This window comes from Elgaria multicarinata, chromosome 4 (genome assembly GCF_023053635.1).
Source record: "Elgaria multicarinata webbii isolate HBS135686 ecotype San Diego chromosome 4, rElgMul1.1.pri, whole genome shotgun sequence".
In the NCBI taxonomy this organism is placed as follows: domain Eukaryota; kingdom Metazoa; phylum Chordata; class Lepidosauria; order Squamata; family Anguidae; genus Elgaria; species Elgaria multicarinata.
Window position 1 is genome coordinate 118,286,193 of NC_086174.1, and position 21,538 is coordinate 118,307,730.

Sequence of the window (21,538 nt, forward strand, 5' to 3'; positions counted from 1 at the left end):
ATATGTGGCCTGCCATCGTGGGTTACTCACGAGAACCTGTGACCCAGCATGGGGTGCGGAGCTCCTCAGGAGCTCCGCGCCCATTGGGGGAGGGGGAGCTGGATTTTTTTTTTATTTAAAAAAACCCTACCTTTTGCACAGGCATGCTCGTATGCTCTTTTTCAATCCTCCCAGGACATCGCGCGCTGTGTGTAGACAAGGGGAATGAGGGGGGGACAATGTCACGATCATCATATCACGAGATCACCCCCCTCAACCCCTTTCGTCTAGCCATGCCCTTTGTGAGGTAATTGGGTGAAGGGCCGGGGAAGAAACACTCTCTTGTTGCTCAACAAACAACAAAAGCCACGGGACTAAATATTCATGCATTTTTATTTTTTCTTTGTTTACTACTTTATCCACATACTAAGTGCCACATCTGTTTATGCCTCATGATTATGAAATGGGGGTGTATGGGTGTTTTTGTTTTTTGTTTTAAACAAGCAGCCCTGAATATCAAATAACAAAGGAGCAGTTGAAAGAGAATTCTGCTCTGCCTGTCGTGGCTTTTCTGCACCTTGTATCTCTGAAAAATGACTTCTTCTTTTTATCATAAAAGTAATTTAAGCACTTGGAAACATGGCTGGGAAACCAAAGCTTCACTACTTCAATGGAAGAGGCCGAATGGAAACCATAAGGTGGCTTTTAGCTGCAGCTGGGGTTGAGGTTTGTCTTCAAACAATTTCTAATCAATCATATTTACCTGAGAATCCTTCTTGGACAGTGGCTTATTTTGGTGTATAGATAATTCCTATATCTCATGTTTGGAGAGGAAGGTTATAGTTTCACACCAGTTTGTCCAGTTTCTGTTACACCTCTGCTTCAAGGGCTGGGTAAGGGGGCTGAGTAAGATTAAGGGGGCTACCAAAGGCAGCTAATTTTGGCTGTTACGAAACGGTAGCAAATTGCTAGTTATCTAATGAGAGACATTGGCCACATCTATATGGCTGATTTACAGTGGCATTACTGTGCATATCCATGCAATTGGTTAGACGACGCAGCCGTCCATTCGCCACGGTGGCAGCTTTTCCCCGCGATTACGCACATATTAGCATTCACGTTTTACCGCGACTTTTAGGTTAGGGTTCGACTTAGCATCGCATTATACTTATGTGTCCTTGTGCGAGTTAAACCGCATTTTGACAAGTGGGCGTAGCTTTGATATGATTGGCCAATTTCCCACCTTCCTACCTATCAACTGCCTCATTTTTCCCAACAAAGATGGTGAACGGGCAGTGAGGAAGCAGTTCCCTGCTCGCTTCCTCAACTGCTGCCAAGTTCATTAGAGCTCAGAAAGTTTAAATGGCAGCTTTCTTGCCCCGAAGCCTCTACTTAATCAGCTAATGAAACAAAATGACTGCTGACTGTGCAGCAAATGGGTGGGGGATCCCTGGCAGATATACAGCCTTTTCCATCCACTTAAAGGGACTGCACACTTTAAAAAAACTAGGGCTGTGCTCCACTCTGTTTCGGATCCCCAGATCCGAAGTGGATAGGGGGAGGTCCAGATTGGTGTGAGGTGGTTTGGAACAGTCCAAAGTGATTCAGACCATTCCAAAGCTCTGGAAGCAGGTAAGTGGGGGGAGGGGGCTTACCTGGTGCACATCATCATAGTCCATGCAGCAATGGTGGCGGAGCCAGGTAAGGGAGAGGGGGGCTTACCTGCATCCATTGCAGTCTGGGCACCGGCTTCAACTGAGGCCCAGGCCTCAAGCCAGAAACAGGCCTGTTTCTGGCTTGAGGCCTGGGCCTCAGTTGAAGCTGGTGCCCGGACCGTGACGGATGCAGGTAAGTGGGGGGGAGGGGGGCTTACCTGGCTCTGCCGCCTGCCACCACCACGATCTGTGCCGTGGCGGACAGTGAAGCCAGGTAAGGGGGGAGGGGAGCTCATTTGGTCCCCATTTTGTCCCCCCTTCCCCACTTACCTGCCTCCGCCGGAGGCAAGTAAGTGGGGAAGGGGGGCAAAATGGGGCCGAATTTCGATCCGGCCCTCCGGATCTCACTCCGGATCCAGTTCTGGAGTGGATTGGGTGAGGGTCGAATCAACCCAAAGCGGTCTGGGCCCGATCCGGAAGTTCCGGATCAGGCCCCGAAGCAGTTCAGGGAGGTGGTGCACAGCTCTAAAAAAACCCTGGTGAGCTGTGGTGAGGGTGGGAGAGAGAGCATGGGAGAAAGTAGACAAAGCCTGAAACTGACATGAAACTGACGCGAACAAAGGAGAAGAAAGGGGAGACTTGACAGGGGCAGGGAAATGCTAAATCTATGCCACCATTTAACATGGCTCTTTAATTTTATGTTACCCAGGAAATGGAAGGAGGAGTCCAGGCACAAATTCAGTGCAGTCCTGCCTGGTGCCCCCACCCCCAATTTGAGGTGTCTCTCACTTCCCGGGACGCCGCAGGAGAGATTACCGAGCGGCTGGTACACAACTGCCTCTCCACTCACTCAGTCCCTCTGTCTGACTTTTCTTCTTTAACTTTGCAACCCTAAACTTTCCCTGCCTTTACAACATAGGAGGAAACATCATGTAGCAGCTACAGCGGGACGGAGAAAAGCGAAGCTGGGTTCTGCAACGAGCAAGTCGGGAAAGCAGGACGGAGCTGAATTTGGGCCTGGGCTCATCCTTCCTCCCCCCTCCCCGTGTCAGAGTAGCCCAAGTGCCCGGTGCTTAAACAAATGCCTCTGAACAGGCAGGGGAGGCAGTGGTTGGATGGGCTGAGACAAGGGCGGGCTGTCGTCGCTGCTGCAGTGTGACGCTCTTTGAGCAGAATCAAATGAAGGAAAATACAGGTTAAAAAATAATGAGATGCAATCCAGTGTTCGTATACATGAGGGCATGGTGTTGTATTGGTGAGAGTGTTGGACTAGGACCAGGGAGACCCAGATTCAAATCCCCACTCAGCCATGAAATCCACTGCATTGGGAGACCTTGGGCCAATCATTATCTCTCAGCCTAAATTACTTCACAGGGTTGATGGAGAACTATGTGCATTGCCTTGAGCTCCTTTGGAGAAAAGGAGGGCTATAAACGTGGGGGGGGGGATTTGTATTTTTACTCACAGGAAGAAGTAGGATTCTACTTCTTCCTGTTGGATTTTCTACCTCGGGTGCCAAAATAACCTGACAGGCTTTGCCCTTGGGAGCAGGGGAACCAGGACATGAACTGTTTTATACCTTATTTTTTGAGACACAAAACTGTATTTATAGATCACTTCTCCCAGTTTGGGTGACACATTGTATCCCACACCCGACCTGGTGGTCTCCCTTCCCCAAGAATCCCAAAACTGATCATGAAAAGATTAATGAGCAGCTTTTCATCTTTTTTCCTCAAGAGATCCTTGAACTGTTTTGTCTCTTTTGTTTGCTAGTTTGAAGAACAAATCTTTCACACAAAGGAAGACCTAGAAAAGTTAAGGAAGGGTGAGTATGACACTTGAATGTTTCAGGCGTCTGTTTTAGGGATTGTGACTACATATATAGGATTCAGAATTTTACTGATTCTTTATTTCTTGGTTCTTCTGTGAATGCACAGTTGTCATTTGGTTATTTTACATGCTTTGAAAGAGGAGACAAATTCCCAGATTATTATTATTATTATTATTATTTATTTATATAGCACCATCAGTGTACATGGTGCTGTACAGAGTAAAACAGTAAATAGCAAGACCCTGCCGCATAGGCTTACAATCTAATAAAATCATAGTAAAACAATAAGGAGGGGAAGAGAATGCAAACAGGCACAGGGTAGGGTAAGCAGGCACAGGGTAGGGCAAAACTAACAGTAGAAAGTAACAGTAGAAGTCTGCACAACATCAAGTTTTAAAAGCTTTAGGAAAAAGAAAAGTTTTTAGTTGAGCTTTAAAAGCTGCGGTTGAACTTGTAGTTCTCAAATGTTCTGGAAGAGCGTTCCAGGCGTAAGGGGCAGCAGAAGAGAATGGACGAAGCCGAGCAAGGGAAGTAGAGGCCCTTGGGCAGGCGAGAAACATGGCATCAGAGGAGCGAAGAGCACGAGCGGGGCAATAGTGTGAGATGAGAGAGGAGAGAGAGAATCCTTGTATACATGACACTCATTTCCTAGGCCAAGGGTTTTTGAGTTTTAGCTGTGGAGCAGACATAGTTTAAAATGTAAACTTTAAAAAATATAGAAAATTCATTCCCCCACCCCCGGTGTATTCACTGTAAATATGTATTACTTTTTTGCAAAAATGCCCCGTCTTTTGATTTGGGAGAAAAACTCAACACCACAGTGTAAAAGAATGGATTCACATTCAAAGCATGACTTGTGCACATTCCCTGAAATTCCCTGTCATGGAATTTGGGAAAATAAACAAATTGATTTGTCCTCTTCCTTTCACCAGATGGAAGCCTGCTCTATCAGCAAGTGCCCATGGTGGAGATTGATGGGATGAAGATGGTGCAGAGCCGAGCTATTCTCAACTACATCGCAGCAAAACATAATCTCTGTGGGAAGGACCCCAAGCAGAGAGCATTGTACAGTAACATTTCTAACATTCTAGTGACTAAATGCATACTGCTGTTTGCTGTACATGATAAGAGATGAAGGCCTTAGCTAGACAGGGCGAAATCCCTGGGCAATCCCTGGGATCGTCCCTGTGCATCCACATGACACACAGGGGATCCCAGGATCAGGGAGGGATGATCCCTCCCTTGCCCTGGGATCTTGACCTACACTTTAGGCCAGCTTTTTCCCGTGTGTGCGGGCATCACGGTTTGTCCCAGTTCCTCACGGTTCCTCAGGAGCACTGTGCCCATTGGGGGTGGGGAGGGGGAGCAGGGCAAATAATTTTTTTAAAAAAGAAACACCATATGCGCAGGAGCGCTCGTGCACATCTTCTTCTTTAAGAAAAAAAACCAAAAATGGCTGTCACACGCCGCATGTGAAAAGAGGAGATCTCGCGATAAAAATATTGCGGGACCTTCACCCCGCTGGCACGGGGGTGCTAGGTCTAGCAAAGGCCGAAGTCTGCAGTTTAACATATGCACTGCTGTGAGTCAGCATATTTCAGCTCACCGCCAGCTAGGACAAAAGGGTACAGGGTGGAGCAATAGTTACTCAATCACAGTAGGCTTCATGGAGACTGGAGCTTTAGATATCAATGGGTTTTATGATCTGGGTCCCAGAAGATTAATGCCCCTTTCCCAAGGTTTTCTTTTGCCTCTCATTTTAACATGAATACACTTACTATTTTTTTTTCCTTTGGAGGTTACTCTTTATTGAAAAGAAGCCAAAGCAAATAAGGCTGCACTTTTATACACATTTACCTGGGAGTAAGCCCCATTGAACTCAATGTAGTTCATTTTTGTTGCATGTCTGTCCACAGAAATAAGGACCTTCTGTGCCCATGTGCTGCTTCCGGAAATTGGTCAAATGATGTCCTCTCAGGAAGCACCTCTATTATGGGAGAAATGGTTCTTTCCAAGAAAAATGGACTTTTCCCAGTGTTAGGATTATTGTACCTGCTTTTCTGCAGGGGTGTCACACATGATAGCATATTTATCCTATGATGCCTGTGACACCACAGTTCAATTCCCCCTTCCCAATTGTTTTATTTTTCTTTATCCCCTGGTGACCTACTCTTGGTTATACTTGGTTTCCATATAGCTCCTGATGAAGGATGTACTTCCGAAATGTGTAAAGAAGATCAAAGAAATCATTAAAGATTAAAGAAGCAGATCATTTCATAGCTTGGCTCTCTTTCCCCCCACTGTTTTAAACAGTTTTGCTTCTGTGCCTAGCCAGCACCTCGTGAGCTTTTTAGAACAGGAAAAATGTCGCATTTAATTGTGAAAATGAAAGAAACCGTTTTTCACTCAGGTTATGATTATTTTTGTTTGGTTAGATCAATGTAGTCAGATCAAAATAATTGAGTGGAAGGTATATTTCCATAATGGAAGAACGAATGAGCTTTATTCTTCCAAAGTCTGTGCATTTGCTAATTTAACAGAGCATGCTACATGATAAAAGCTCTTCAGAGTCATGACACCATCCTCTTCTTTTCAGCATCGATATGTACTGCGAAGGTGCAATGGATCTGAATGAAATGATCATGATGCTGCCCTTGAAGCCAGCTGACACAAAGGAGAAGGAGTTGGCAACAATCCTGGAAAAAGCCACAACCAGATATTTCCCTGTCTTTGAAAAGGTATGAGAGCAAAGGCGGAACTCCACGTACGGATTAGAGAAGAGGTCCCTATGCTCTAATGTTGGCAATTGGTAACTGTGGGTAAGATTCTTTGATCCATCAGAAAACATTTCCTTATTCCTGTGCTTTCTTAAGGTCTGATAGCTAGAGGACATCTTTTGCTGAAATAAAACTGAAATGGGAGACTCCAATGAAAACCTTTTCAGCTATATTTTCGAATGAGAATGACACCCGTAAGGTTTCCTCAAGAGCCCCTGATCTCAGTATCCCTTCTTGATTGAAAGAAGATGAATGATCAAAGCATGCAGAGAAGCAATGGGTACCCTCCTCGGAGGGAGAGTTATTCTGCTGTTTTTCTCCACTGGCATGTTTACACTTTTGCAATGCAGAACCACAGCAGAAATGCCCACCGCAAGAGGAAGCTGGTTTTAGTGTTGTAGTTTTGCTGCCAGAATCGGGGAGAGGTGCTTGTGGAATTTACTATGCAAGATGCCAAAATTACCTGACTGGCCTTCGGTACTATGCATTTTGTTCTAGTGGGTTTCTTTCTTATTGGGAAAGGCTACAAAATGCTGTGAACAAGGAAAACATTGACCTCCTTGCTTACTGTTGCAATAATAGTACTGAAGCTCCCTGCACAGTTTTGATTCCTGCTCTTTCCAGTTCTGACCCAGTCCGTTGGCATAGTGTTGCATTTTCATTTTGTCCAAAATGGAGAAGTAGCTCACGTTAAGTCAGCACAAGTAAACATCCTCTCCACGTGAAGCTGCACTATTCTTCAGGTGGTTGATTTCTGGAAGTCCTCAATTTTGTATGTTCTGTTCTCTAGGTCCTGAAAGACCATGGACAAGACTTTTTGGTTGGAAACCAACTCAGCAGAGCAGATGTTCAATTGCTTGAATGCATCCTAATGACAGAAGAGCTGAAGGCTGATATTCTCTCTAAATTCCCTCTTTTAAAGGTAAGCAACTCCTTTTGGCAAGTCCTTCAATGTAAAAAGACAGCACAGTGGTGGTAAAGCTCACTGGATACAACAAGTTCTTGTTAGCTGCTAGATCAGGAGTGGGCAACATGGAGGCTGCATGTGCCCCCCTGTCCTCTTGTGTGTCTCCCTCACTCCTCTATTAAATTTGGAGGCAAAGGAATTGGCAGTTTGCCACCAAAATTCAATGGGTGACATTAAGTGACATTGTTCAAGAGATTGTGCATCACCTTCTAAATCCACTATCTTGCAGGCAGTATCCAGTAGGGGTGTGCACGGACCCCCCGCTCCGCTTCACTTGCAGATCCGCCATTTTCCGGATCGGGCCGCTCCGCCCCGCCCCCGCTCCGCCCACTTCCGCTCCGCTCCGCTCGGAGCTCCGGATCCGGATCCGGAGCTCCGTTTCCCCCCCCCCCCCATAGGCTTGCATTGAAAGCTAAAAAATTATACAACTTTTTTTCTGTTCAAGTTAGAAACCTCATGTTTGGCACCATGACACCTCATGGGGATATACACACGCACGCCAAGTTTCAAAGCAATCCCATCATCCCCTGATTTTTGGCGAATTTTTGAAAATCGGGCACCCCACACACAACATCCCTGCGAGGTGGGCAGGGGAGGAGGGAGGGAGGGAAGGCAGGCAGGCATGCAGCTGGCATTTCTGGGGGCATAAGGAAGTGAGCCAAGGATAAGCCAGTAATGCATATAAAATGGAATAAATCAATCAATAAACAAAGGAGGGGTGGAATTAAAAGCAGCAGTGTTGCTCAATAAACAGCAAGAAGAATTTTTTTAAAAAGGCTATATCTGTCTTTTACCAGCAATAGGGGGACGTGCCCGGGGGAGGGGGAAGTAGCTGCCAGTTCAAGACAGCCACCAACAGCTCTGAGAAGAAGTAAAACGCTCACTTCAACTCATAACAGGCATTGCTCTACCACTGAAAAGTGACCATTCACTTCAACTCATGATAGGCATTGCTCCACCGTTTTACTCTCTTTGGAAGGCTCTAATGGCCTTCCAGTGCAGGAGAGAGTGGGGGCACGTCCACAATGAGATGCCCTAGGGGAGCTCATCCCCTTGCACCACATCGATTCAGTTGTTCACCAAGGTTAGGGTGGGGAGCAGTGCTGTGTTTCTATCTCTTATTCTTGGCTTAGTATATGATTTCAGGTTGTGTTTGTGCATTTGGTGGGGCTACTGTGTTAAAAAACACGGGGAAAAGCCCGTTCAGATGAAGAAAGAGAAGTTTCCCAGAATCCCAAGTTACCTGTTTTGCCTATGCCCTCCTCCAACTTTGGGATCATCATGACCGGGAGCTGACTCTGCCCCTCAGCCCTTTGAAAAAGGTATTTTTCCCACCGATTTTTTAAAAACTTCTAGCGCGCGACCCGTACGACGCAGAAAGTTGAGAGTAGTCTCAAAATGACCCCCATCCATGACTCTCTGTGCACAAGAATTTTCAGAACGATAGCTTAAACCCCCCCAGTTATCCCCGATTCTTTCCCTCAATGCAATCCTATGGGCGAAAAGCCGAAAATGCCGTTTGAGCCGCGCGGTTGACCCAATATTCACAAAAATATAGCACGCGACCCAGACAACGCAGAGAGGTGAGAGTGGTCTCAAAATGACCCCCATCCACGACTCTCTGTGCACAAGAATTTTCAGAATGATAGCTTAAACCCCCCCCCAGTTATCCCCGATTCTTTCCCTCAATGCAATCCTATGGGCGAAAAGCCGAAAACGCCGTTTGAGCCGCGCGGTTGACCCGATTTTCACAAAAATATAGCACGCGACCCAGACAACGCAGAGAGGTGAGAGTGTCTCAAAATGACCCCCATCCACGACTCTCTGAGCACAAGAATTTCTAGAACGATAGCTTCAAAAACAACCTAGTTATGCGCAATTATTTGCCGCAATGCAATCCTATGGCGAAATGTTTTCAAGATGGCGACCGGAGCGCTCCGCCTGAACTAGGAGCTCCGAAAAATGGGCGCTTCTCTTCGCCTTGCTTCTAGGGGGTCCGCGGTCCGCTCCTACTCCGCCTCTGGGTAAGGCGGAGCAGGCCAATCCGCTACTGCTTCTACGCTCCTAATCGGAGCGGATCACACCCCTAGTATCCAGGTGTGTCAGCTAGTGCAAATGACATTCTGCAAGTGGAAACAATGCACAGGAGGAGAGTCCAACTAAACTTATGTTTGCATAGGTGGTTCCACAACTAGTTGTGTATTATGCTTGTGTATTATGTAACTTGTTGTTCAACTGGTTTCACATTATGGTTGTGCAATCCATTGTGTAAGCGGTTGTGCAACTATTTGCACAATGTATTGTGCAAGCATAATGAGCAAGATTCAATGGAGCTCTTCTAGTGCCATTTGCGTTTGTGGAAGGACACTGTTGGATTCTTCCCTAAATCTGGATATCACACCATTGTCTCTGCCCAGATTACTGCTGAGGGAATTGCACTGGCTACCTATTGAGTACCGCCCCAGGTTTAAGGTTTTGGTTAGGGCTGTGCTCCGCTTCTCTTCGGTTCAGAGAAGCAGGAGCGAGGCAGCCTGATTCGCCTCCGGAAAAGGCGGAGGCGAAGAGATTCGGGGGGCTGTGGATCGAGGCGAAGAGGATTGCCTCAATCTGGAGCTCCAGACGCAGGTAAGTGGGGGGGGGAGTGGACTCAACTAGCGCTGCCAGCGCCGCCACAGGCTCTGCGGCGACAGCGATGGAGCCAGGTAAGGGGACAGTGAGGAGGGAGGCTTACCTGTGTCCGTCATGGGCTTCAATTGAGGCCCCGGCTTCAAGCGGAAGAGGCCGCGGCCTTCTCTTCTGCTTGAAGCCGGGGCCTCAATTGAAGTAGGGTGACCATATTTTGGAAACCAAAAAGGAGGACAACATGGCTGCCCCAAGGGGGCGTGCCCACCAACACACCCAGCCCCCAAAGGGGCATGCCCACTAATATGCCCAGCCCCCAAAGGGAGCATGCCCACCAACATGCCCAGCCCCCAAAGGGGGCATGCCCACCCAAACATGGCCTTGATCACATGTCTAATTTCACAGCACACAATTAAGACAAACCTGTTATACATAACATCTTAATGTGAAGTTCATTGCACATGTGTTTTCACAGCATACTGCATTATATTTCATTCATTGGTTTTATGTATGATGTTCCAGAATATTTTTCACCTTTGATTTATACTTGATTTTGCCTAGAATAGTGTTTCTCGTGCTTCTTGAGCTTGACCCCATCCTTCTGAACTTCACTCTCTGGGCTCCCTGATCTAGCGCTGATGTGTGTGTATGCATAGATCCTTGCATAAAGTTGTTTGGATGCAGCTTCCTGCTGTGCACAGGGATCTGTGGCTTGGCAGGCACCAATCCAACACTGGCAGAAGAACAGAACAGGACATTTCTGAACTTTCCTAAACCCATACACAGGAAAATGTAATTAAAACAGAGCAGCAGCTCTTTCCCAAGGCAGGTGGGGATAACAGAGCAAGTGGTGAAAGCAAAGGGATGTGGGAAGGGAAGAAGCCCATTTCACAAACAGGCAAATTCAGGCAGCAGGCAAATAAGAGTCAATGACTGCAAGAGAGAATGTGTTTGGGTTACGTAATTGCAGCATAGTATCTTCCCAGAACCAATAGAGAGCAGTGTCACAACACAGAGAAAGGCATTTATAGACAAGACCACTTCTCCGACATTTAAGTTAAAGTGAGATGGGAGACCAGGGAACCCATTTTACACATAGGCAAAGCAAGGTAGCAGGCAAATAAGAGTCCATGACTGCAAGGGAGAGAGTTTGGGTTATGTAATCAAATGTTTAAAGGAAAAAAAGAAGTGGCCCATCAAACAGGAGGAATTTAGCCACGAATATGTATTAACTTGCACCACGAAAAGGAAAGGAAGGATTTTTTAAAACCACATATTCACAATATAATTGAGATGCATTATACAGCAAAACAAAATGGATTCTAAGCCCAAACACACACACAAGAATTTCTTAATCTTTAAATCACACACACACACAAGCCCAACACAGCAGCAGAGACTTAAATGTATTGCCTATTTAGTCACAACCCTATGAAAAGATTTTTACATGAATCTATTGGGCTCTGATGGGAATAGGTTTTGAGGGAGATGATCCCCTACCCGCCCAGAAATGAACAAAGGAGACCAGCAACCGGCAGTGAGGCTGCTTTTCTTTAGGAAGCCTCAGCCTAGCCTTCCTGGCACATGCTCGCTCTCCTCTTTGCTCTTGTGCGTGCGCGCACACACTCATTCTTTCCTAACCTTCCCACCCTGCCCCCCCACTTCTTCCTAAAACATACCACATTAATCGCCATGACAATGAGGTGGGGGAGGGGAGAACTGGCTTGGAAAAAATTAACCCCTTGTCCCCACTGCCTTCTCAGCCGTCCCAGAATGCAAGCCCTTATAACAGGAGTATGCAACTGGGGTGGCAAGCTCCTTGTTTGGGGGGGGGGCTTGCCCCCCTCCACCACCCCCGGCGCCGCCACTGCAAGGGCGCCCGCGTGCGCTCCCACATCATATTTCCACTCCCCACCATGTCTTCCTCCTCTAAAGAGGAAAAATGCGTGAGATGATACAAGACAACTAAACATATAACAAAGTGATTTCAAAATATATTTAGAGCTAAACCTTTCCTCCTTCATCAGTGGCCGTGATGTTAAAGGACTACATTTATATAATCCTGGCTGCCCACACTCATTCGGGCCAAACAACACAGCCCACCCAGCCTCCCTGACTTACTCACATGGTGAACTGGTGGCAGCTCCAATGCATACTCGCTTCTCTTAAAGCAGCAGAACCCCGGACGGGCTGTGGGAGAGGCTGGAAAGGCCCGTTTTCGTCACTTCCAGAAACAGGCTTCTCCAGCCTCGCCCAGGCCCCATCCGGGTTCCTTCTGGGTCATCGCCATGGCGACGACCCAGCAGGAGCCTGGATGTGCCATGGGCGGGGCTAGAAAGGCCGTTTCTGGAAGTGACAAAAATGGGCCTTTCTAGCCTCCCCAGAGCAGCGATCTGGGCTTCTGCTGTGTTGTCGCTGTGGCGACGAGGCAGCAGAATCCCGGATGCACTGTGGGAGAGGCTGGAAAGGCCCGTTTCCGTCACTTCCAGAAATGGGCCTCTCCAGCCTCGCCCAGGCCCCATCCGGGTTCCTTCTGGGTCGTCGCCATGGCGATGACCCAGCAAGAGCCCGGATGTGCCATGGGAGATGCTGGAAAAGCCTTTACCCGGAAATGCTGAAAACGGGCCTTTCTAGCCTCCCAGGTAAGGCAATTTTTCCGGATTTGGTGGCAAATTCAAGGTTCCCCCCCCCGGACCCTGTTTTTGCCCCCAATTCCTGGACATGTCCGGGCAAATCCGGTCATTTGGTCGCCCAAAATTGAAGCCTGCGACGGACGCAGGTAAGGGGATGGGGCGTTGGCCTACCTGGTGCCGCCGCCGCCATCCATGCAGCAGCAGCAGCAGCGGCGGAGCCAGGTAAGGTAGGGTGACCAGACCACCCAGAAAAATCCGGAGACCTCCTCCAAAACAATGAAGGTCCGGAGCAACCGGGTCTCAGGTCGATTTACCGGGAAATGGGCGGCCTGGCAGCTCACAAGTATTTTTTTACCTTTTAAAATTATCCAGGCCCAGATCACCGCATGTGAGTTCGTAGAGAGGTCATTTCCGGAAGCGCAGGAACAGGCCTCTCTAGGCATCCCCAAGGGCTGTCTATGCTTCTTCCAGGTCATCACAATAGCGACGACACCAAAGAACCTCAGATCGCTGCTCCAGAGAGGCTAGAGAAACCCGTTTCTGTATTTCCGGAAACAGACCTCTCCAGCCCCTCCCACTTCCCCTCTGGGCCGTTCCTGGGCCAGTGCAATGTCGCCGGCCAAGGAAAGCCCCGGAGGTGCGGCCCGGCCTGGCCTGGCCCTCCTTTTAACTGTGGCCCCGCCTGGCACCTCAGCCAGGTGGGTGGGCGTGGTGGTAGCAGTGTGTGGCCTGGCCTTGGAACCACAGCAACACCACCAGCAGCAATGGCTTAACTACTTAGGGTAAGTCACCTCCATTTTACAAGGAATTTGGGGTAATAAACCATTCATGCAATTGTAAAATCCATTCACTGGATCAAGCACGTCTTGGTTGCAGGGAAGTCACAAATCTGTTCCTCTTAAATCCACAGCTCTATTAGCACCACTCAGGCTTTTATGTTAGTTAAAGAAAGCCGTCAACTTTGGAACTTTCCTTCTGCACCACTGTTTTATTTGTAATGATCTCCTAGACCGTGCCACTATTTTATTTATGCTGTAAACATGTAAATATTAATGCAAGAAAAATAATTTGAAATGGGGGGGGAGAGAGAGAGAGAGAGAGAGACAGAGAAGAAGGAAAAAAGAGAGAAAGCTCTGTGTGATTCCTGCTTATGAACACCACAAATCCTATTTAGAAGCAGCAAAAGTAAGGATAATACTTTCTGCCTTCTCTGTCAACCCTGTGTTGCCAGCTGAATGACTGAAGAAGGGCACATGTACGGCTTTCTCATTGTTCACCTGGCTTTTCTTTTCTTCAGGATCTTCTTTTTTTAAAAAATAGAAAAGAAAAAGGCCTGGTAATAAATTAAAGACTTTTTAGTTGAGTAAATCATCTGCTCCTTTACTGGTTGTGTGTATATATATATATATATGCAAGGGCCCTAATGTTTTGTTTGTTTAAAAGATGCTGTGCACTTTGCCCTTTAAATTATTTAGGCTGCGATCTTATACCCATTTACCTGGAAGTAAACTCAATCCAGTGAACTCAATTGAGCTTACTTCTGAGTAGGATTATGTTACACAGGCTAGTCATAACTACAAAGTTAACTAGAATTAACTTGAACTTTATATCGACTATCCATTTAATATTGCTAATGTATAAAATGTCTGACTTGTGGATTGTGATATAGTGGGGCCAGTCACAGAGTCTCAAACCAGCCTACCTCACAGGGTTGTTGTTAGGATAAAATGGAGAGGATGATGATTATGTACTCCACCTTGGGTTCCTTGGAGGAAAAATGGTGGGATATAAATGTAATAAATGAAATGTAAACTCTGTAATCTTGTAACATGTAGTCAGATGTTTTGATAGTGTTATAGGGTTTGGTAGAAACTCACCACTGAGGCCCTATGGTGGGTGCTTATCAGTTTTCCCAATAGTGTACAGCTAAAAATCTGAAAAAGTCTATGCCTGGAGCAAGACCTTTAATAGAGATTTAGTTGTGAAAATCTAGTTTACATTACATCTCAAATGTTAGAATGTTTTAAAGAGAGCTGCTCTTTCTTGCTTAATATTAAATCATACTGAATAGGCCTGGGAAAAGATTGTGACAGTGAGTGAATCATTTTCTCTCTCTTTTCTTCACCTTTTCAACTCCCTGAATACTACACACGATGAAATGTCACATATTTCATACTGGGGTTGCAATCCTATACGCAGTTACCTAGGAATAAGTCCTATTAAACACAGTGAGGCTTGTGTTTGATTAGACATGCATGAGGTTTCACTTCATCAGGCTGCATTGGATAGGAAAAAATGATTCTGAGTGCTAAAAGTTAAAATTGCAAGCAAACTTCATTGATAATATTTAAATATTTTCCCAGTCCTAGTGCTTTGGATTTGGCTAGAAATCGGTTTAAGGCACAACCCTATGCATGCTGCCTGCGGAGTGCTGGGAGTTGTAGGATTTTTCTCTCTCTCTCCACATACACAGCATTGCACCTTTTGCCTCTCTGTCTAATCTTTCTTTACCACGTATTTTCCATTTTCTGTTTAGCCTAGCACTGGTGTACCACCTCCTAATCACAGTGTCCTTTAGCTATTTTTTTTCTAATCCAGGAACTGGTTTGTTTTTTTTTAGAAAAATGGAAAATAACAGATTTTCTTTTTTATTGATCTTTTATGAGGATAGCAAAAAGAACTACCACAAAGAAATCTGTACAGCAACTAAAAATACATGTTAATTTCAGGCACATTGAATATATGACTTGTTCTTTATTTCAGTGATTTTAACATTAACATATTATGTAGAACAGGTTTGTCTTAATTGTGAGCTGTAGAATCAGCTTGTGAGCTGTTGTAAACCGCCCAGAGAGCTTAGGCTATGGGGCGGTATATAAATGTAATAAATAAATAAATAAATGTGACCAGGCCACGCCCCCTTGGAGGTTGGTCATGTTGGGGTGGGCACGCCTCCTTGAGGGCAGGCCATGATGTCCTCCTTTTAGGTTTACAAAATATGGTCACCCTAAAGTAAGGGGGCAGGGAGGAGGAAGGCTTACCTGCGTCCATCGCAGGCTTCAATTGAGGCCCCGGTTGAAGCAGAAGTGAAGGCCGTGGCCTTCTTTTCCACTTGAAGCTGGGGCCTCAAATGAAGCCCGTGACGACGGATACAGGTAAGGGGACGGTGGGGTTGGCCTACCTGGCGCCAGATTTTCCAGATCAAGACATGAAGTGGATCGGGTGGGGTGGGGTCCGTGCACAGCCCTAGTTTTGGTACTAATGTACAAAGCCCTAAACAACTTTGGGCCAGGATACCTAAAGGAGCGCCTTCTCCCTTACCAACCCCTATCATTAAGGTCATTGGAGGGCATGCTGCTGGTGGTTCCACGTGGGCCTGTGGCCTGATTGGAATCCACCAGGAGAAGAGCCTTTAGTGTAGTGGCCCCTTTTCTGTGGAGCTCTCTGCCCTTGGAGATCAGGCAGGCACCAACACCAGGCTGCTTCCAGTGCCTCCTGAAAACATCTTTGTTTCAAGAAGCCTTCCCCAACAGACTAGCCACTGTTTTTCTGGCTCCTTTGTTTTAAAATTGAATAATTTTAATTTCCTTTTTTAATCTTCTTTCTTTTACTGTTTATATCTTTGTTCACTGCTCTGGAATCTGTGTTAGATAATTGAGTGGTATATATATGTTGTAAATAAATAAATAAATACTGATAGTTGTAATATCCTTGCATTGTTCAGATGACAAGTCAGTATTCAGGGGTGCCATCTTTCCTTGCTCTAAGAGTACTCTGTTCCTGTTAAAATGTTTTTCCATCTCTCTTTTTAGGCATTTAAAGCCAGAATAAGCAACATCCCTACGATTCAAAAATTTCTGCAGCCTGGTAATCAGAGGAAACCACCACCCACTGAGAAAAGTGTAGCAGCAGCAATGAAGATTTTCTATTGAATTGTGGCTGAGGTTCATGGCTAATGCATTATTGTAGCTAGAAGCAAAGGTGGGGCATTTATTTTAAATTCTTGTAAGGGGCCACAATAATCATGCAGGCACAAGTTCCAAAGTAAATCCACGTAACCACAATGGGAAGCAAAATGATGAGGTTTCTGATGAGGAAATTGTGAGAATATTGTATGCCATTAGACTAAAATGAAACAAAACATTCTACAGCATTTGTGTTTTTGTTCAATATTTATTTGGCTTGTCTATACCAGTGGTTCCCAATAGGGGGTCTGCATAACCCACCCAGGGGGTCCGTGGCACCATTCACATATTCAGCATTCATTTATGGAGTCCACTGTTACCAAATTCCTACCAGAAGTAAAATATAATGTCACTGAGCACCTGCGTAATTTAGCGACTAGCTTCAGAGATTACTTCCCTGCACCTAATCCTGAAAACTCATGGAGGAGGAATCCTTTTGAATGTGGTGATGTACAACTAACAACTCTATCTGCGGAAGAGCAAGATGCACTTGTTGACTTGTGATGGTTCATTGAAATCATTTTTCAAAGAATATAGAATCATAGAATCATAGAATAGCAGAGTTGGAAGGGGCCTACAAGGCCATCGAGTCCAACCCCCTGCTCAATTCAGGAATCCACCCTAAAGCATCCCTGACAGATGGTTGTCCAGCTGCCTCTTGAATGCCTCTAGTGTGGGAGAGCCCACAACCTCCCTAGGTAGCTGATTCCACCGTCGCACTGCTCTAACAGTCAGGAAGTTTTTCCTGATGTCCAGCTGGAATCTGGCTTCCTTTAACTTGAGCCCGTTATTCCGTGTCCTGCACTCTGGGAGGATCGAGAAGAGATCCTGGCCCTCCTCTGTGTGACAACCTTTTAAGTATTTGAAGAGTGCTATCATGTCTCCCCTCAATCTTCTCTTCTCCAGGCTAAACATGCCCAGTTCTTTCAGTCTCTCTTCATAGGGCTTTGTTTCTAGACCTCTGATCATCCTCGTTGCCCTCTTCTGAACACGCTCCAGCTTGTCTGCGTCCTTCTTGAATTGTGGAGCCCAGAACTGGACGCAATACTCTAGATGAGGCCTAACCAGGGCCGAATAGAGAGGAACCAGTACCTCACGTGATTTGGAAGCTATACTTCTATTAATGCAGCCCAAAATAGCATTTGCCTTTCTTGCAGCCATATCGCACTGTTGGCTCATATTCAGCTTGTGATCTACAACAATTCCAAGATCTTTCTCATTTGTAGTATTGCTGAGCCAAGTGTCCCCCATCTTGTAACTGTGCATTTGGTTTCTATTCCCTAAATGTAGAACTTGGCATTTATCCCTATTAAATTTCATTCTGTTGTTTTCAGCCCAGCACTCCAGCCTATCAAGATCACTTTGAAGTTTGTTTCTGTCTTCCAGGGTATTAGCTATCCCACCCAATTTGGTGTCATCTGCAAATTTGATCAGCGTTCCCTGCACCTCCTCGTCCAAATCATTAATAAAAATGTTGAAGAGCACTGGGCCCAGGACTGAGCCCTGCGGCACCCCACTCGTTGCCTCTCCCCAGTTTGAGAAGGTTCCATTGATAAGTACTCTTTGAGTCCGATTCTGTAGCCAACTGTGGATCCACCTAATAGTTGTTCCATCTAGCCCACTTTTAGCTAGTTTGTTAATCAGAATGTCATGTGGTACTTTGTCAAAAGCTTTGCTGAAGTCAAGATATATGACGTCCACAGCATTCCCACAGTCCACAAGGGAGGTTATCCTATCAAAAAATGAGATCAAATTAGTCTGACAGGATTTGTTCCTGACAAATCCATGTTGGCTTCTAGTAATCACTGCATTGATTTCAAGGTGTTTACAGATTGACTTCTTTATAATCTGCTCCAGAATTTTCCCAGGGATGGATGTCAGGCTGACTGGTCTGTAGTTCCCAGGTTCCTCCTTTTTGCCCTTTTTGAAGATAGGGACAACGTTAGCCCTCCTCCAGTCGTCCGGCACCTCACCCGTCTTCCATGATTTTGCAAAGATAATAGACAAAGGTTCTGAGAGTTCTTCCGCTAGCTCCTTCATTACTCTTGGATGCAGTTCATCGGGCCCTGGGGATTTGAACTCATTCAAGGAAATTAGGTGTTCTTTGACCATTTGTTTATCAATCTCAAACTGCAATCCTGCCCCCTCAACTTCTGCTTCACTTTTTCCAGGGGGGTCATAGATCCGCTTTTGGGAGAAGACCGAGGCAAAGTAGGAATTGAGCACTTCAGCCTTTTGTTTGTCGTCTGTTATCAATTTGCCATCCTCATTAAGCAGTTGAACCACCATTTCTTTCCTCTGTCTTTTACTACTCACGTATCTGAAGAAAGCCTTTTTATTGCTTTTAGCATCCCTCGCTAATCTCAGCTCATTCACAGCTTTAGCCTTCCTGACGCCATTTCGGCACTTCTGCGCCACTTGTCTGTACTCTTCTTTTGTAGCCTGGCCTTCCTTCCACTTCCTATATGTATCCCTTTTTGTTTTCAGTTCATCAGTAAGCTTTTTGTGGAGCCACATTGGTTTCCTCTGTTGTCTTCTATCTTTTCTCCTTGTTGGAATTGTTTGTAACTGTGCCTTTAAAATTTCATTTTTTAGATACTCCCACCCATCCTGCACTCCTTTTCTTTTTAGGCTCCCTTGCCACGGGACCTTACTTATTATAGTTCTGAGTTTATTAAAATCAGCTTTCCTAAAATCCAGAGTACGTGTATGGCTACGCTCGACTTTTGTCTCCTTCATAATCAAGAATTCAAGTATGACGTGGTCACTTTCCCCCAGAGTTCCTGTAACTGCCACTTTATCCACTAAGTCATCCCTATTGGTCAATAACAAGTCAAGGATTGCCGACCCTCTAGTTCCTTCCACCACTTTCTGTAGGAGAAAGTTATCACCCATACATGTCAGGAATTTCTTGGAAGGGCCGCTTTTGGCAGTAATGGTCTCCCAACAGATATCAGGGTAATTGAAGTCCCCCATCACTACTACATCACACTTCCTTGAAACACTGGCAATTTGTTTCTCAAAAGTTTCGTCCTCGTCTTCTCCTTGATTGGGTGGTCGGTAGTAGACTCCGATTATCATATTCTTTTTATTCCTAGCCCCATTTATTTTAATCCAGACGCTCTCGACGGGGCTCCCAATCTCATCCGCCTGTATTTCTGTGCAGGGATAGGTATTTTTAACACATAGTGCAACTCCACCTCCCTTTCTATTTCTTCTGTTCTTTTTGAACAAGTTATATCCTTCAATTGCTATATTCCAGTCATGGGAGTCATCCCACCAAGTTTCAGTTATACCTATCAAGTCGTATTTGCCTTCATGTAATAAGAGTTCAAGTTCATTCTGTTTGTTTCCCATGCTGGACCAATTCTGGACCAATTCTGGACTGGACCAATTCTGGGTGAAGATTTTTCCTGATTATAAGAAGGAGGAGGACCTTAGAAGTTGAGCGTAGCATACAGGTAAGTTCATTTCAGGAGAGGTGTTCCATCAGGTATTGTGGTCCCAAGCTGCGTAAGCCTTTATAGGTTAAAACCTGCACCTTGAATTGAGCTTGGAAACATACAGGCAGCCAATGCAGGCGGGCCAGAGTCGGTCTTACATGTTCTAACCTATTGGTCCCTGTTATCAATCTGGCCGCTGCATTTTGCACAAGCTGCAGCTTCTGAACCATCTTCAAAGGCTGCCCCACGTGGAGCGCATTGCAGTAATCTAATTTGGAGGTTACCAGAGCATGGACAACTGAAGCAAGGTTATCCCTGTCCAGATAGGGGCGTAGCTGGGCCACCAACCAAAGCTGGTAGAAGGCACTCCGTGCCACTGAGGCCACCTGAGCCTCAAGTGACAGAGATGGTTCTAGGAAAAGCCTCAAGCTACAAACCTGCGTCTTCAGGGGGAGTGCAACCCCATCCAGAACAGGTTGAACACAATATGTTTTAATACTTTATTTTAATTTAACTTTTGTACATTTCTTTTCCTAGGTTTTAAAATGTATATGTTTTAAATTTTGTAAAGCTGCCTTGAGGCCCAGTATTGGGCAAAAGGCAAGATGCAAGATACAAAACACAACAACAACAACAACAACAACACAAACTATCCGGTCAGCAGAACCACCCACTAACAGCATCTCAGTCTTGTCTGGATTGAGTTGCAGTTTATTAGCCCTCATCCAGTCCATTGTCACGGCCAGGCAGTTCAGCGCATCCACAGCCTCCCCTGATGAAGATGAGAAGGAGAAATAGAGCTGTGTGTTATCAGCGTACTGATGACAACACACTCCAATAACTATTATTTAGTTATTTCAACATCTGTATCCCGCCCTGTCTCACTAGGATCTCAGGATGGCTTACAGATGTTGACCTAAGACGTGAGGAGGAAGAGCTCGTTACCTCCACCAGCCCCTCCACGTGTTAGAGCAGGGTTGTAGGACCTCAGGCCCGGGGGCCGAATCCTTAAGCTGAAAACTTAATGACTGGCAGTAAGAGGTTCAAGCTAAATAATGCTGGTATTTTGGTCCCACTCCTTTCGGCTTTGCCCCCATCCTCCACTGGCATGTGGCCCTCAATCGCATCTCCAAAATGGAATTCAGCCCTTCGGATCAAGGAGGTTCTGCACCCGTAAGTTAAAAGGTGCCTGTCTGCAGGAGGAGCCTTCTCTACTCGTGTGGAGACCCCACATGAAATGGAAGGCTGGAAAACGAAGGCTCCAAGTCACATGGGGAGCCTGACAATTAGGAGAGGCTCCCCACTGTAGACCGGCAGCCACCAACTTGCGAAGGGCTAGGATGCTGGTAATGGAGGGAGGCTGGAGCTACTGCTGTTCCCTCCTTGCATGTGCCATGACCTGCATAGGGCTACAAACACACATTCGTTCATACACACAGAGAGAGATGGGCATAGAGAAAATAATAATAAATACAACAAACTGTTATTGCAGCCGATAGACCATTCCAGCACATCAAAAGTTATGTACAAAACGACTGAGCATACATTTACCTATTAAAGAGACATGCAGTCATGGAGGATCTACAATGGCCAAGTTCAAAAATTTGGCCACTTGCTTGGTGATTGACTTGTCTGAGTTCCGAAGTAATAAAGGCATTAGGGATTC

The 21,538-nt window shown here is 45.9% G+C and overlaps 1 protein-coding gene across 1 annotated transcript; it reads left to right on the forward strand.

Annotated features, from left to right (window-relative positions):
- Positions 1-596: 596 nt before the first annotated feature.
- On the forward strand, positions 597-16,608 carry LOC134397982 (glutathione S-transferase-like). The gene is made up of 6 exons (XM_063125094.1): positions 597-705; positions 3,408-3,459; positions 4,398-4,530; positions 6,062-6,203; positions 7,033-7,164; positions 16,277-16,608. Exons 1-6 carry the CDS (start codon positions 619-621, stop codon positions 16,394-16,396), a joined length of 666 nt encoding a protein of 221 aa, XP_062981164.1. The 5' UTR covers positions 597-618; the 3' UTR covers positions 16,397-16,608.
- Positions 16,609-21,538: the final 4,930 nt, after the last annotated feature.